Source organism: Rhinoderma darwinii, chromosome 1, assembly GCF_050947455.1.
Source record: "Rhinoderma darwinii isolate aRhiDar2 chromosome 1, aRhiDar2.hap1, whole genome shotgun sequence".
Taxonomy (NCBI): domain Eukaryota; kingdom Metazoa; phylum Chordata; class Amphibia; order Anura; family Rhinodermatidae; genus Rhinoderma; species Rhinoderma darwinii.
In genome coordinates, this window is record NC_134687.1 from 576,599,380 (window position 1) to 576,615,349 (window position 15,970).

General features: G+C 43.1%; 1 protein-coding gene across 4 annotated transcripts in view; it reads left to right on the forward strand.

Annotated features, from left to right (window-relative positions):
* PDE4D (phosphodiesterase 4D) overlaps positions 1-15,970 on the forward strand; it is an 825,997-nt gene that overhangs the window by 560,709 nt on the left and 249,318 nt on the right. For all 4 annotated transcript variants that reach the window (XM_075839367.1, XM_075839382.1, XM_075839375.1 and 1 more), the window contains exon 2: positions 2,063-2,254. In XM_075839367.1, coding sequence (XP_075695482.1) covers positions 2,063-2,254 — 192 coding nt within the window. The remainder of the gene's footprint in view (positions 1-2,062; positions 2,255-15,970) is intronic.

Consider the following 15,970-nt stretch of genomic DNA (forward strand, 5'->3'; position numbering starts at 1 on the left):
GAAAAACCCCCCGATATTCTGGCATCTGAGAATCAGGGGATAACTATAAGGGGTGCAGAAGTTGCAACTGCACCTTGGCCCTGGATCTTGAGCGAACCCAATTGTCGCTCTGCCCCATAAGAGGATACCAGAGCCCTGTTGTAGATTTTGCACTGGGCTCCTGAAGCTTCAAGTTACACCTCTGATGATAATGGTGCAATTCTGATAATCTGAAAAAATGATAATGATGATATTCTGATAATCTGTAATCTGATAATGGTGAAATTCTGATTCCAGAACAGAAGTACATAACGGTCTTGAATTTCACAAGAATCAGAAGACTGAGCAGGGACACATTTTTGATTAAAAAACTTGATATTGGTATATACAGTATATTATAAAAGGCTTTTATTGATCTGTTTTTTTGAATATTTGACGAATCTTCCTGCAGTCTTACAGTAAATCAAGTCCTGGCCTAGTAAATATAGATAGGTTTATTTTACTGGTGGACAAAAGGGTTATATTTACGAAGTACAATGCCCATAATATTCAGCCACACAAATTCTTTCAGGATCTATCGGCTAACAACTGAAGAATTATGTCAATATTTTTTATACAAATTTCTTATTGATGTTTGCACAAAACTAGATTTTTGTGGAAAACTAGACAGCATGGAAGTTGTTGGTACAGTATACACACCTGAATCTCGCAGAGATATGCCTTGGCTACCACTGACACTGTAGTCTGCATGAGCGTGTTTGTGCAAGAAGTATCACACACGTGAGGATGGTAAGACCAGTTTTGGATGATAGAATTCAATGCTTTGTAGAGTTAGTTAACGTTCAGAGACAGGGAATTATGTTAAACATGACTGGGTCTTTGGTCTTATTCGCACCTAGAGTCGGAATGGCCCATCAGAGAACCAGAGGATCCTCTGGTCGGCCGAGGCTCTAACACAATAATGGGCCTTAAAGGTCCAGCAGAGGCAATCTCATTTGGAGGTGACTTTGGAGCCAATCACTTGTCACTCAGGTTTATTTCTCATGAGTTGATTCACAAATTACCTATAAGACTTTTTGATGATATGTCATGTGTCTACAATGATAACAACAAGGATTATGATGAAATGAAAAGTGGACATATTATTTTTTGATGGAGGGTGGGCCCTCAAAATCATCTTCTCTGGTGGGCCCAAGGAACACCAGTCCGACGCTGTTCACACCTTAGTAGTGTACACTACTTATGCAGCATAGAAGCACACAACTTTTTCATACATCAGTTATTCCTTCTGTCCCCATAGGGACTAACAGCAAAATACAGGCACTGCTAGCACCTCCAGTTTTTTTCTGCTATGTCAGATCCAATTTTGAATAGATACCAACGAATCCTGACGGTCAGGATTTCGGTACTTTTGATGGTAAGAAGAGTACTGCAGATTATGCTATTCTTGCTGTCAAAAATATTAGAAACCTTGAAGTGGTTAAGTTGTGCATGAGTAAACAATGAAGGAGATGCTGAGCCCCGGCGCAGTGATCCCTTCAAGCAGCTGATAGGCAGGGTTGTCAGGAGTTGGACCGCCATCGATCAGCTATCACAAGGATAGGCCATCTATATGACAGTCGTGGAAAACCCCTAAAGCTTACAGTCAATGTCAGGCTTTGTACACAATTTGTTTTAGCATTTTTTTTTTGTTTTCTTTATTGAAATATGTACAAACTTTTATGCTGATTAATGTCTACATTCTGTATATGTATATATATATATATATATATATATATATATATATTTATATTTATATATCTGTATGGTGGCTAAAGCTCCATTTTTCTGATGCAGCGTTACAAATCCCTTGCATAGACATAGTTAAATGATAAAATTCTGGCTCCTTGTAGTCACCACTAGGGGAGCTTAGGAGCTTACCGTATGCAATAATGGCAAGTGGCGCTGTGGAAAAAAATGATTTCATCTTGCTACTATTGTCATAGTCTGTAAATCAGTAGGCATTGGTCTTGAGTTTGGGAATCTGTATATGAATTGCAATCATTATGATAATTGTTGCTTATTTTTGTGTGTTTTCCTGCAGCTTTGACGTGGACAATGGCACCTCATCGGGACGGAGTCCCCTGGATCCCATGACAAGCCCAGGGTCAGGGCTGATTTTACAGGCCAACTTTGTCCACAGCCAACGAAGGGAATCATTTCTGTACAGGTCAGACAGCGACTATGACCTCTCTCCAAAGTCCATGTCTAGAAACTCCTCCATTGCTAGCGACATGTGAGTAACCAGATCTCTATCCTTACTTGACCTTGTTATGATCGATATACAGTAATTAAAAAAATAAAGGATCATTCTGGTACTAAACTGGCCAGTACAGGCCACATGTTACAAGCTGATTTTTTCTACAATGGCAGACCTAAAACTACAGACATCAGTTATGTGATATCAGTGACCAGTCAAAAATAATGAAATTAGAAAACCACTTCAATGTGGCCTACATCTTCCCATGTAAACCATCTAGGATTACATATAGTTGCATGCCAGCATGGCAGTCACCAAGACTGAATTATAGGGAGGGCAAAAAGAGCAAACTTCTTGATGCTCGGCATTGTACTGCACTGTTATTTAGCCAGTGTATGGCAGTATTATTTGGACACTGTATGCATTATTATTTATGCACTATACAGCTGGGTAATTCGGACATTGCACAACCTTCCAATGATGTCATTGAGCCTCTATAATTTCCAGAATGCACATATTAGAGGGAACGGCGCTCTTGTACCCAAGGGGGACAGTTTACAAGTTATGTATAGATTATAAACAGATTAAGCTTCCATGTTGTTTTCACAAAAAATACAAAATACATGCACAATATGACTGGCGGTGTTGAGTTCAGATCTACCGTATATTGTCTTGACAGCCAACTGTAGGACTGACACGTATTCTAGTACTCCGTGTGCGCCCACTATAGTAATGTAAACTGATACATTTAGATCAATGGTTACCCTGTAACTCTCATTGAATAATGTTATGTTTGACACAGGATGATGCAAAAACTATAATGGGTTCATGCCTACTGAGTTTCCAAAAGTATACAAGTTCTATTTACAGAGAAAATATCCAGTACTCGGATTTTCTAGACAAGCTAAATTTATTATTGTCAATGATATAAATTATAAATGACTTCTAAATGTTATCCATAAATATTATATTCCCTCTGTCTCTCTGCCTAGTTCTCTCTCTCTCTCTCTCTCTCTCTCTCTCTCTCTCTCATTTATTCAGATAGTCACACTAGTGAAGACAACAAAGACTGTTGGAGAACTTGTGGTGGGATGGAGAAACAGGGAGGGTAAATGTGAGCAAGGTAGATAGTTATATATTTTACATAGTCAAAAAGTGAGATTGGGTCACATTACCGGGGTTGGCTTTACATTAATTGATGCCCTGTGCGGTGCCATCTTACCAAATGGTGTGCTGTCATATAGTGTACAAATAACAAACTTTATAAATTAACAAGTTCTTTGTACACATTTTGATCAAATTGTGTAAGCTCACTTACCGCTTCGCAGCAACTTCTTTTAAGTGGGTCCCTACACTAATATTAGGTGGTAACGCATGGTGGCCATTGCCGCCGCAACACAGCTTCAGCAAAGAGAGCAGCCCAGTGGCCCAACAGCACCCTTGCTGCCAGGCTAAGCCCCCTAGGCTCTGGGCCATATCCCCCCAAACACACACGCACCACAGCAACCACTACACATCACAGCACAGATGTTATGGGATTACAAAACATACTTATTACATTTAACTAACAAGAAACCTATAACATATTTTAAACAATAGCCATAAATAAATAGACACAACACTGGAATGGTGGTCAAATAAATTTGGCCACGGCCTTTTATTAAAGTTACCATAAAATAGATTAATTCATAATAATAATAAAAACCATTAAACGTATTCAAACTAATTATTAACCTGGCTTAGCCATAAGCACAAGCCTACCAAAAATAACATCTGTCCACTCATAATGCTGAGCGATTTAACCCTTTCAACAAAAGGTCGTGACCATAAAAACAACACATAATATATAACAGGGCGGGCGGGTGGGGGCAGCGTCACTTCTTTCAGGAATATGCCAGATGGTCTGCCAAGACCACTGCATATTCCTGGTTTATATCTACCTTACCTGTCACCTGATCACACCTTTTCACCCAATCCCTGACTGTCACTAAGGCTCTAACCTTTCCCAACTGTCACGTAGGCTACAGCTGTGAGCCAATGACAGTTATCACCGGGCAGACAATTTATTCTGCCCTGATACCAGTAGGAAAATTCCTGCCAAACTAAGGGTCCGGGTTCTATCATTAGTACAAAATTTTAAAAAAATGTCCACTTGCCACTTCACGGTGACCAAGCAAGGATGATCTCAGCAGCTTGGCTGCGAGTTCTCAAAGCAATAATACATATATTCCCTTCCCCAATCACATTCAGGGGTTGTATCATTTCTCACACATTTTCCTATGGCTGTCAAATTTCTTGTATGAAAAGGAGTTACCATATAATTCACAGTTCTCATGAGCGGTGTGGAACTAGGGTACATTGGGTCCGACAGAGGAAATTATCTTGGTGGTCTAACCATCATCTGTGCAGAACACGTCCATTTGTATTTTAAATTGTATTGTAATCTCTGCTGTTTTCACTTACGCAAGTTACATAGTTACATAGTTACATAGTTACATAGTTAGTACGGCTGAAAAAAAACACATGTCCATCAAGTTCAACCAAGGGACGGGAAAAGGGAAGTCAATCTGAATCTCATTATCTCTGTTCTATCTGGACCTAGTTATTGTGTGAAAACCTGGGCGTCCTATCCAGTGGCGTAACTACCACAGTAGCAGCAGTAGCAGCTGCTACGGGGCCCGGGGCATGGGGGGGCCCGTGTCGCCCTGACAGTCAGGCACATTACATTATGTGCCACTGCCAGGCCTGGAGGCACGGGCCCCCTCATGCCTAGTAGTAGCATCACGAGTCACGACGCTAACGTTACACTAGGCATCGGGGGGGGGGGGGGTTCGGGGGCCCGGTGATATTCACTGCACACTGTGCACTCCACTGATAGTCCTCCCACACACAGTGGAATAGGACGGCGATACGTGGTAGGAGGAGCGCTCAGGCAGGGGAGAGGACAGGGGGCGGAGCTAAACGACCGACGCGAGACTTTGGGCGGAGGACAGTACAGTCAGGAGCCAAGGACTGCCGGAGTAAAGTCAGGACTGCCGGAGTACTAGCATCCCATAGGACGGGCGGAGGATAATCAGAGGACGGGCGGAGGACGTGCAGACTGCAGAGGACAGGTACATGATGTACATCAAATAAAAAAGTTAATGGGAGAAGGGAAAAGTTTTTAGTTAGAAAAATCTGCCTCATAATTCCTTCCGGAATTTTGAGGCATATTTTGAACACTTCCCGCGTTTTTGTTGCGTTTTTTGTGACGTTTTTCAGCCATCGGGCCGTGGGCAGAAAAACATAGCAAAAAATGCATTTTCTGCCTGCCATTGTTGTCAATGGGAAGTCGGAGACAGAAACGCCCGAAGCAAGGGCATTAGGCTATGTTTACACGGAGTATTTTGACAAATTTTTTGACGCGGAAGCCGCGTCGCAAAACTCGTCAAAAACGGCCAGAAAATGCCTCCCATTGATTTCAATGGGAGGCGTCGGCGTCTTTTTTTCCGCGAGCAGTAAAACTGCATCGCGCGAAAAAGAAGCGACATGCCCTATCTTCGGGCGTTTACACCTCTGACCTCGCATTGACTTTAATGGGAGGCAGAGAAAGCGTATTTCGCTGTGTTTTATGGCCGCGGGCAAAAAACGCCGCAAAAATCGGCCTCAAACCTCCAAACTGAATTTTGAGGCAGATATTGCTCCTGCAAAAAACTCCGTGTGAACATAGCCTAACGCTTCTTTTTTCCCGCAGGCGTTTTTTACTGCTCGCAGGAAAAATGTCATGGTTTTCAATGGGAGGCACTTTCTGAAGTTTTTTGCCACGGTTTTCGCTTAAAAAAACTCAGTGTGAACTCCCCCTAACACAGTGGCGTAACTACCGCTATAGCAGCCGTAGCGGCTGCTACAGGGCCCGCAGCATGAGGGGGCCCGTGTCGCCCGCCGGCACGGGCCCCCACCATGGCTGGAGGCTCCGCTAGCAGCCGCTATGGCTGCTACAGCGGGACGCCACTGAACACTACGGCAGAGCAGGGAGGTATCTCCCCGCTCTGCCATTAAACATAAGACAAGTATCCCCTCTCCACAGGATATCCACAGGACAGGGGATACATGTGTGATCGCTGGCAGCGATAGGGAGAACGGGGGACTGAAAGTCCCCTGAAGTTCTCCATCACAAACCTCGGACTTCCGGGGTCTGTGTCGGCAGCTCCGTAGAAATGAATGGAGCGCCGGTCACGCTTGTGCGCATGCGTGACCAGCGCTCCTTTCATTTTTCTTGAGCTGCGCAGGCGCCGGAAGTCAGGTGAGTGATGGAGAACTTCGGGGGACTTTCGGTCCCCCGTTCTCCCTATCACTGCCAGCGATCACACATGTATCCCCTGTCCTGTGGAGATCCTGTGGAGAGGGGATACATGTCTTTTGTCTTTTCACACTGTAGGTCGCATTTTTTTGGGGGGTTGGGGCTGTATGGCGTTCCCTACAGGGGGGGGGGGCTGTATGCCGTTCCCTACAGGGGGGGGCTGTATAGCTTTCCCTACAAGGGGGGGCTGTATAGCTTTCCCTACAAGGGGGGGCTGTATAGCGTTCCCTACAGGGGGGGCTGTATAGCTTTCCCTACAAGGGGGGGCTGTATAGCTTTCCCTACAAGGGGGGGCTGTATAGCGGTCCCTACAGGGGGGGGGCTGTATGGCGTTCCCTACAGAGGGGGCTGTATGGCGTTCCCTACAGACCCCCCCCTGTAGGGAACGCCCTACAGACCCCCTGTAGATAACGCCATACAGACCCCCCTGTAGGGAACGCAATACAGACCCCCCTGTAGATAACGCAATACAGTCCCCCCTGTAGATAACGCCATACAGACCCCCCTGTAGGGAACGCCATACAGACCCCCCCCTGTAGATAACGCCATACAGTCCCCCCTGTAGATAGCGCCATACAGCCCCCCTGTAGATAGCGCCATACAGCCCCCCTGTAGATAGCGCCATACAGCCCCCTCTGCAGATGGCGCCATACAGCTCCCCCTGTAGATAACGCCATACAGCCCCCCCTGTAGATAGCGCCATACAGCCCCCTCTGTAGATAGCGCCATACAGCCCCCTCTGTAGATAGCGCCATACAGCCCCCTCTGTAGATAGCGCCATATAGTCCCCCCTGTAGATAACGCCATACAGCCCCCCTGTAGATAACGCCATACAGTCCCCCCTGTAGCTAGCGCCATACAGCCCCCATAACGCAATACAGCCCCCCTGTAGATAACGCCATACAGCCCCCATAACGCAATACAGCCCCCTGTAGATAACGCCATACAGCCCCCATAACGCAATACAGCCCCCTGTAGATAGCGCCATACAGTCCCCCCTGTAGATAACGCCATACAGCCCCCTCTGTAGATAGCGCCATACAGTCCCCCCTGTAGATAACGCATACAGCCCCCCTGTAGATAACGCCATACAGCCCCCTCTGTAGATAGCGCCAAACAGTCCCCCCTGTAGATAGCGCCATACAGTCCCCCCTGTAGATAACGCCATACAGCCCCCTCTGTAGATAGCGCCATACAGTCCCCCCTGTAGATAACGCATACAGCCCCCCTGTAGATAACGCCATACAGCCCCCTCTGTAGATAGCGCCATACAGTCCCCCCTGTAGATAGCGCCATACAATCCCTCCTGTAGATAACGCCATACAGCCCCCTCTGTAGATGGCGCCATACAGTCCCCCCTGTAGATAACGGCATACAGCCCCCTCTGTAGATAGCGCCATACAGTCCCCCCTGTAGATAGCGCCATACAGTCCCCCCTGTAGATAACGCCATACAGCCCCCTCTGTAGATAGCGCCATACAGTCCCCCCTGTAGATAACGCCATACAGCCCCCTCTGTAGATATCTACAGAGGGGGCTGTATGGCGTTATCTACAGGGGGGACTGTATGGCCGCTATCTACAGAGGGGGCTGTATGGCGCTATCTACAGGGGGGCTGTAAAAAAGGCACTATCTACTAGGGGGGGGGGGGTTGTGTGACACCCAGGGGAGGGGGGGCCCCAGTCAAAAGTTTGCTATGGGGCCCAGCCTTTCCTAGTTACGCCCCTGGTCCTATCCTCCTGTGCACCAGGTCAACTCTGCTCATGAGATCTGCAGAATGTGTATGGTCATTTATTTAAGGCCCTGATCCCACTACTTTTTTGGCGCTGATTTTGATGCGGGAGCAGTTTTAGAATCAGTGCGTATGGGAATTAGACAGGACGGTTTTTGCCTGCTTGTGAAAAAAAAGTGTCATACCCTATCTTGGAGCAGTTTCCTCTTCTAAACTTCATTAAAATCAATGGGAGGAGGAAAACAAATGCACCGTTTGTTTAGAACGGTTTTTGAAGTTGCTAAAATAAAAAAACAAACCCAAAAACCCGTAAAAAAAAAGTGTTAAAATAACGCTTGCATTTCTCAATCTACCTTACATATCCAGAAGGAAATTTTGAGGCAGATTTTTTCTGCTTGACAAAAACCATTGGTTGCACAAACCCTGAGGGCATTTTCATAGAAAGAGCAGCTGAGTGAAAGAACAATATTCTGTATTTTTATGTACAATAGTAGCGACATGTGCACAAGTGATAGCTGTGGTGGAATGTCAGCGTCTATAAATACATTCAGTGGGTACATACATGGTGAAGTCCTGACTGGTCCCCTTGTCCTTTGATAGTAACTGCTGGAATGTGTGGTCACAGTGCCGTGGATAATCATTAATGTGACTGTAATTCTCATAAATAATCTTTCCAACTAAAATTGTCATATTTTATAAAGGAAGGGACTGTCCTTAGAAAGAGTGTGAAATGGCCTATCTCCACCAAATCCAAAATCAATAGACCTTGATGAAGCTGCATTAATATAATAAAGGCGGCCTATGACAACCCGGGAGGCAAAGGATGTGCAGGCTTCACAAATGGCGGCAGATCTGCTTACTGAATTTATCTACAAAAGCGGCACTTGCTTGACTCCCATAGAGTATCATACAGAGAGCCGCAAGTATCCCTACTTGTGCTCGGAAGACTGCTAACAGGCTTGTGTTGTACAGTGGGGGTCAAGGGACCTTCATTTCCCTAATAGGTCAGGATTCGAGAGATAGGACCCCCCAGTTGTCAGACATTTATGGAATATTCTAAGGACATGCCAAAAGTGTGACTGGTCAAAATACCCCTTTAATCTTTCATTAAACATGTAAAGGGATTTTTACTATTTTCATATGCCAGTCTTAAACCAAAATAAGTTGGAGTAAGATGTGACAAATTTATTAAGTGGCGTATTAACTGTCATAGATTTGCGCTGTAATTTACGCAATTTCTGGCTAATCTGTTGAACTGATGGTGGCCCCGTCCCCCCAGCTAAATCCCGCCCCTTTTTTTGACACTTTTGAAAAGTGGCTAGAAAAGCGTTAAACCACAAAAAGTTGAATATTAGGGAGGGAGGGTGGTCAGGTGACCTACATCTATCAGACATTCATGGTATAGCCTACGAAGTTGTAATTACAAGGTTTAATGTATTTCAAGGATTCCAATTGGGGATAATTCCAATATTGTTAAAGGGATTTTACGGTTCTTTAAAATTGGTGGCCACTCCTTGGGATAGGCCATCAATTTTAGATCGATGGGAGTCAGATTGACAGCACCCCTGCCATCCAACTGTTTGAAGTGTCTGCGGCGCTCTGGTGAGCACCGCGCCCCTGTCATATTTTACCAGGCACATTTCCATACTTTTAATAGCGGTTGTGTCTAATATTACAATTCACTACGGCTTCGTCCCATTGAAGTGAATAGGACTAAGCTGTTATACCAGGCACAGTCGCTACTAAAATTATGAATTTGTGCTTTTTGGGGACACCGCGGTCGCTGGAGCCCCCCTGCCCCTTCTAATAGCTTATTGTGGGGGATCAAACCCACACGATCTAACATTGATGGCCATCAATTTTAAGGAACCGGAAAATGCTAAAAGTTGTTCTGCAATGCCTATGATTACACCCTTATAGTAAACCATAGAAGAGGGGCAGGCACCTCTGAAAAATATAATGAAAGGGGTGCAATACAAGCATCCATAAGACTGAATCTTATACAAAAAGAGGCCAATAAAAAAAGAAATATGTACACCTACAATGATGCAAAATTGAAAAAAGCACAAACATTTTATAATGGTGCACAAAAGTATATTCATACAACAAATAAACAAAGAAATATGAAACACACCTAAAAAAGAAAAGCTGAAATGAGGGTCACAGACAATAATGCAACCGATGATGCCCCTAATAATGGGGTGAGACCAGACAAAAACTTAAACCACAAATAAAGTCTCCAACAGGAAGCTCCCTAAACACAATAGCCAATACTGGTATGAGACATAGTCTGTTCCCAGATAATGAGAAAAAGTGTGAAGTGCTAATATATATATATATATATATATATATATATATATATATATATACATACATACATACATGTATATACTAGTCCTTCTCAATGAATTAGAATATCATCAAAAAGTCGATTCATTTCAGTGAGGGTATGTTCACACGCTAAACAAGAAGCGGCTGTAAAATACGGAGCTGTTTTTAAGGGAAAACAGCCTCTGATTTTCAGACGTTTTTTGAGGAATTTTTTGCAGCTGTTTTTGGATCTGTTTCTCTATTGACCCAATGAAAAACGGCTCCAAAATCGTCTCAAGAAGTGACATGCACTTCTTTCTACGTGCCGTTTTTTCAAACAGTCGTGTAAAAAAAACGACCCGTCGGAACGAAACAGTTTTTCCCATTTAAATCAATAGGCACATGTTTGGAGGCGTTCAGCTTCCTTTTTTTCAGATGTTTTTCGGAGCGTTTACGACCTGAAAAACGGCTGAAAATAAGCTGTGTGAACATATCCTCATTCAATTCAGAAAGTAAAACTCATATATTATGTAGATTCATTACACACAGAGTGATCTATTTCCAGCATTTATTTATTTTAATGTTGATGATTATGGCTAAAAGTTAGGCTGGGTTCACACACCCTATTTACGGATGTAATTTGGGCGTTTTAACCTCGAATTCCGTCCGAAAATACGGCTCCAATGCGCCGGCAAACATCTGCCCATTCATTTGAATGGGTTTTACGATGTTCTGTGCCGACGGTAATTTTTGATTGATTAATCGCCTCCATGCCACGCCGCATTGATAACACTTCAGCACTGCCACAGGCTGATCGCCTCCATGCCACGCCGCATTGATAACACCTCAGCAGTGCCACAGGCAGATCACCTCCATGCCACGCTGTATAAAAGACTCCTGTCCACAGACTCAATTAATCAGTCTGACTCTAACCTCTACAACATGGGCAAGACCAAAGAGCTTTCTAAGGATGTCAGGGACAAGATCATAGACCTGCACAAGGCTGGAATGGGCTACAAAACCATAAGTAAGATGCTGGGTGAGAAGGAGACAACTGTTGGTGCAATAGTAAGAAAATGGAAGACATACAAAATGACTGTCAATCGACATCGATCTGGGGCTCCATGCAAAATCTCACCTCGTGGGGTATCCTTGATCCTGAGGAAGGTGAGAGCTCAGCCGAAAACTACACGGGGGGAACTTGTTAATGATCTCAAGGCAGCTGGGACCACAGTCACCAAGAAAACCATTGGTAACACATTATGCCGTAATGGATTAAAATCCTGCAGTGCCCACAAGGTCCCCCTGCTCAAGAAGGCACATGTACAGGCTCATCTGAAGTTTGCAAATGAACATCTGGATGATTCTGAGAGTGATTGGGAGAAGGTGCTGTGGTCAGATGAGACTAAAATTGAGCTCTTTGGCATTAACTCAACTCGCCGTGTTTGGAGGAAGAGAAATGCTGCCTATGACCCAAAGAACACAGTCCCCACTGTCAAGCATGGAGGTGGAAACATTATGTTTTGGGGGTGTTTCTCTGCTAAGGGCACAGGACTACTTCACCGCATCAATGGGAGAATGGATGGATCCATGTACCGTCAAATCCTGAGTGACAACCTCCTTCCCTCCACCAGGACATTAAAAATGTCTCGTGGCTGGGTCTTCCAGCACGACAATGACCCGAAACATACAGCCAAGGCAACAAAGAAGTGGCTCAAAAAGAAGCACATTAAGGTCATGGAGTGGCCTAGCCAGTCTCCAGACCTTAATCCCATCGAAAACTTATGGAGGGAGCTGAAGATCCGAGTTGCCAAGCGACAGCCTCGAAATCTTAATGATTTACAGATGATCTGCAAAGAGGAGTGGGCCAAAATTCCATCTAACATGTGTGCAAACCTCATCACGAACTACAAAAAACGTCTGACTGCTGTGCTTGCCAACAAGGGGTTTGCCACCAAGTATTAAGTCTTGTTTGCCAAAAGGGATCAAATACTTATTTCTCTGTGCACAATGCAAATAAATATATATAATTTTGACTATGTGATTTTCTTTTTTTTTCTAATATATATATAATCTATCTCTCACTGGTAAAATTAACCTAGCCTACAAATTCTAGACTGTTCATGTCTTTGACAGTGGGCAAACTTACAAAATCAGCAAGGGATCAAATACTTATTTCCTTCACTGTATATATGTACATGTATATATATTTTTTTATTGATAAATATATCTAAATTTATATAGAAATAAAGTGCATAATCACATGATACAAGTGAACAAGCATAACCATAAAAAAATATATATGCCAAGAACAAGAAGACACTAAGTTTGCCACAATATCGGAGAGCAGTCCATGTCATATACCAGTATTGAATATTGCGTTTAGGGAGCTTCTATTGGAGACTTTATTTGTGGTTTAAGTTTTTGTCTCATCTCACCCCATTATTAGGGGCATCACCACAGGAGAGTTGCATTATTGTCTGTGACCCTCATTTGAGTTTCTTATTTTTTATGTGTGTTTTTATATTTCTCTATTTATTGGGTGTATGTATACACTTTTGTGTACAATAATAAAGTATTTGTGCTTTTTTCAATTTGGCATTTTTGTGGGTGTGCATACTTCTTTTTTGAGTGGTTGCTATTTGTATAAGATTATAAGTACACCCTTTATCTGAAGTGCTGTAACCATTTGAGGCCACCGTGACTTGCTGTCATATTAAGACCTGTTCTGGGCATGAACATCTAAGTCATAGTAAATGCCAACACAGACAGGATTCAACTAGTACATCAATTATATAGAAACTTGAGATGGAAGAAGTATGAAGAAAACAATACATTCCAAAAACACAATTACTGTGACTGTAGAAAGAAATGAGTAAAATTTCTAGACTACTGTGACAAGTAAAAAGAAATGAGTAAAATGTCTAGACTCAAAAACAAACGTTTATAGATTTCAATGGTATCACTACATGGTATCTACTACAAGCCATGACCAAGTACACGAGCTGTGTTTGAAACGCGTAGGCAACTGATTATTACAAACCACCTCAATATTGCGTCCCGATACTTTATTCTTTTGTTTGTCAATAAAATTAGGAACACTGTTTCCTTTTAATGATTTATCAGGGCTGGATCACATTTCTTTCTTTTTATCACCATACATACTACTATCACCAAAAACCATCTGTTACCTAGGAAACTGCAAAGAAATCTCAGACTTATCTGCTGTAATACAGACTTGAAGGACATTAGCCATTGAACGCCTTAATAGTCGGTAGGAAAGAAATAGGATATGTGACTTTATGTCTATATTCTGCATCCCATTTGTTCATGTACCTTTTAGATATCTTAGATGGCAATGGGAAATAGTTGCTGTTTATTCAGTTCCCTGTTATTTCATGCAATGTCCTTCTAAGCATTGAGGAATAGTTAACCCCTTCCCGCTACAGCCATTTTTGCTTTTTTTTACCCACATTCCAAGAACCATAACTTTTTAATTTTTACATTGATGTGTTGCAGTATATTGTACCTTTACTACTCTGGCAAGGCTTAACCCTTTAGTGACCACCAATACGCCTTTTCACGTGAGTCACTAAGGGGCCTTAGGCTAGGCTGACGCCTTTTCACGTGAGCCTAGTCTAAGTCCTGCACGGGTCTCCCGTGCAGGCTGGAGCCAGGGCTCAGCTATCTGATGACAGCTGAGCTCCTGCTCCAACGCCCGCGATCGAAGTTTACTTCGATCGCGGCCGTTCAACCCGTTAAATGCCGCCGTCAATAGCGACTGCAGCATTTAACTTTGTTTACAGAGGGAGTGAGCTCCCTCTGTCACCCATCGGTGGCCCGCAAATGCAATCGCGGGTCTCCGATGGGGTGTCATGGCAGCCGGGGGCTTGATAAAAGCCCCCAGGTCTGCCCTGGACATATGCCTGTTAGGACGCGCCGGAGGCACGTCCTAACAGATTGCCTGTCAGATTTACACTGACAGGCAATAATGCTCTGGTATACGAAGTATACCAAAGCATTATAACAGCGATCTGAAGATCGCACAGTAAAGTCCCCTAGTGGGACTAATGAAATAAATAATAAATGTGAAATAAAGATTAATAATAAAAATGACAGTAAAAAAATAAATCAAACCATTTTTTTCCATAAAAAGTGGTTTTATTTAGTAAAAGTGTAAAAAAATAAATAAAAGTACACATATATGGTATCGCCGCAACCGTAATGACTCCATTAATAAAGTTAATATGTAATTTAAACCGCAAAGTGAACACCGTAAAAAAACCTGCAAAAAACAATGGCAAAATGTCAATTTTTTTCCATTGCCCCCCCAATAAAGTCATAATAAAAAGGAATCAATAAGTGCCATGCATCCCAAAACAGTACCATTCAAAACTATGTCTCGTCCCACAGAAAACAAGCCCAAAAAATCACTACATTGATGGAAAAATAAAAAAGTTACGGCTCTTGGAAAGCAACGATGCAAAAACAAATCATTTTAGTTCAAAAGTGTTTTTATTGTGCAAAAGTCGTAAAACATAAGAAACCTCTACATATGTGGTATCGCCGTAATCGTACCGACCCATAGAATAAAGGTAACATGTTATTTATGTCGCACAGTGAACGGCGTCAATTTAAAAACGCATAGAACAATGGCGGAATTTCAGGTTTTTTTTATAATCCCCCCAAAAAAGTTAATAAAAGTTAATTAAAAAAAATTATATGTACCCTAAAATGGTGCTATTAAAAAGTACAACTAATCCCGCAAAAAAAAAGTCCTCATACAGCTATGTAGACGAAAAAATAAAAAGTTATAGCTCTTTGAATGCGACTATAGAAAAACAAATAAAATAGCTTGGCAGACCTGAGGGTCTTCATTAAGCACCTAAGCTGCCATGACAACCGCACCTAGCAATCGTGTTGCGGGAGGGCTTATGAGGTGATTGAGGGGGCCCCCTCTCTCCCCAATGGCTTAGATGCTGCAGTCGCTATTAAGTTATCCAGACCGTTATGGTGATGGTTCTTCTTTAAAGAGGCTCTGTCACCAGATTCTCAAACCCCTATCTCCTATTGCATGTGATCGGCGCTGCAATGTAGATAACAGTAACGTTTTGTTTTTTTTAAAAACGTTCATTTTTGGCCAAGTTATGAGCTATTTTATATATATGCAAATGAGCTTTGAAATGGACAATTGGGCGTTTTTTTTTCGTTATGTCCAACTGGGCGTGTATTGTGTTTTGAACTGGGCGTGTTTACGTGTATGATGCTGACCAATCAGTGACCAGTCAGCGTCATACACTCATCTCCATTGATTTACACAGCAGCGATGTGCAGCCGCATACACAGAGATTAACGTTACTGCAGTGTCCTGA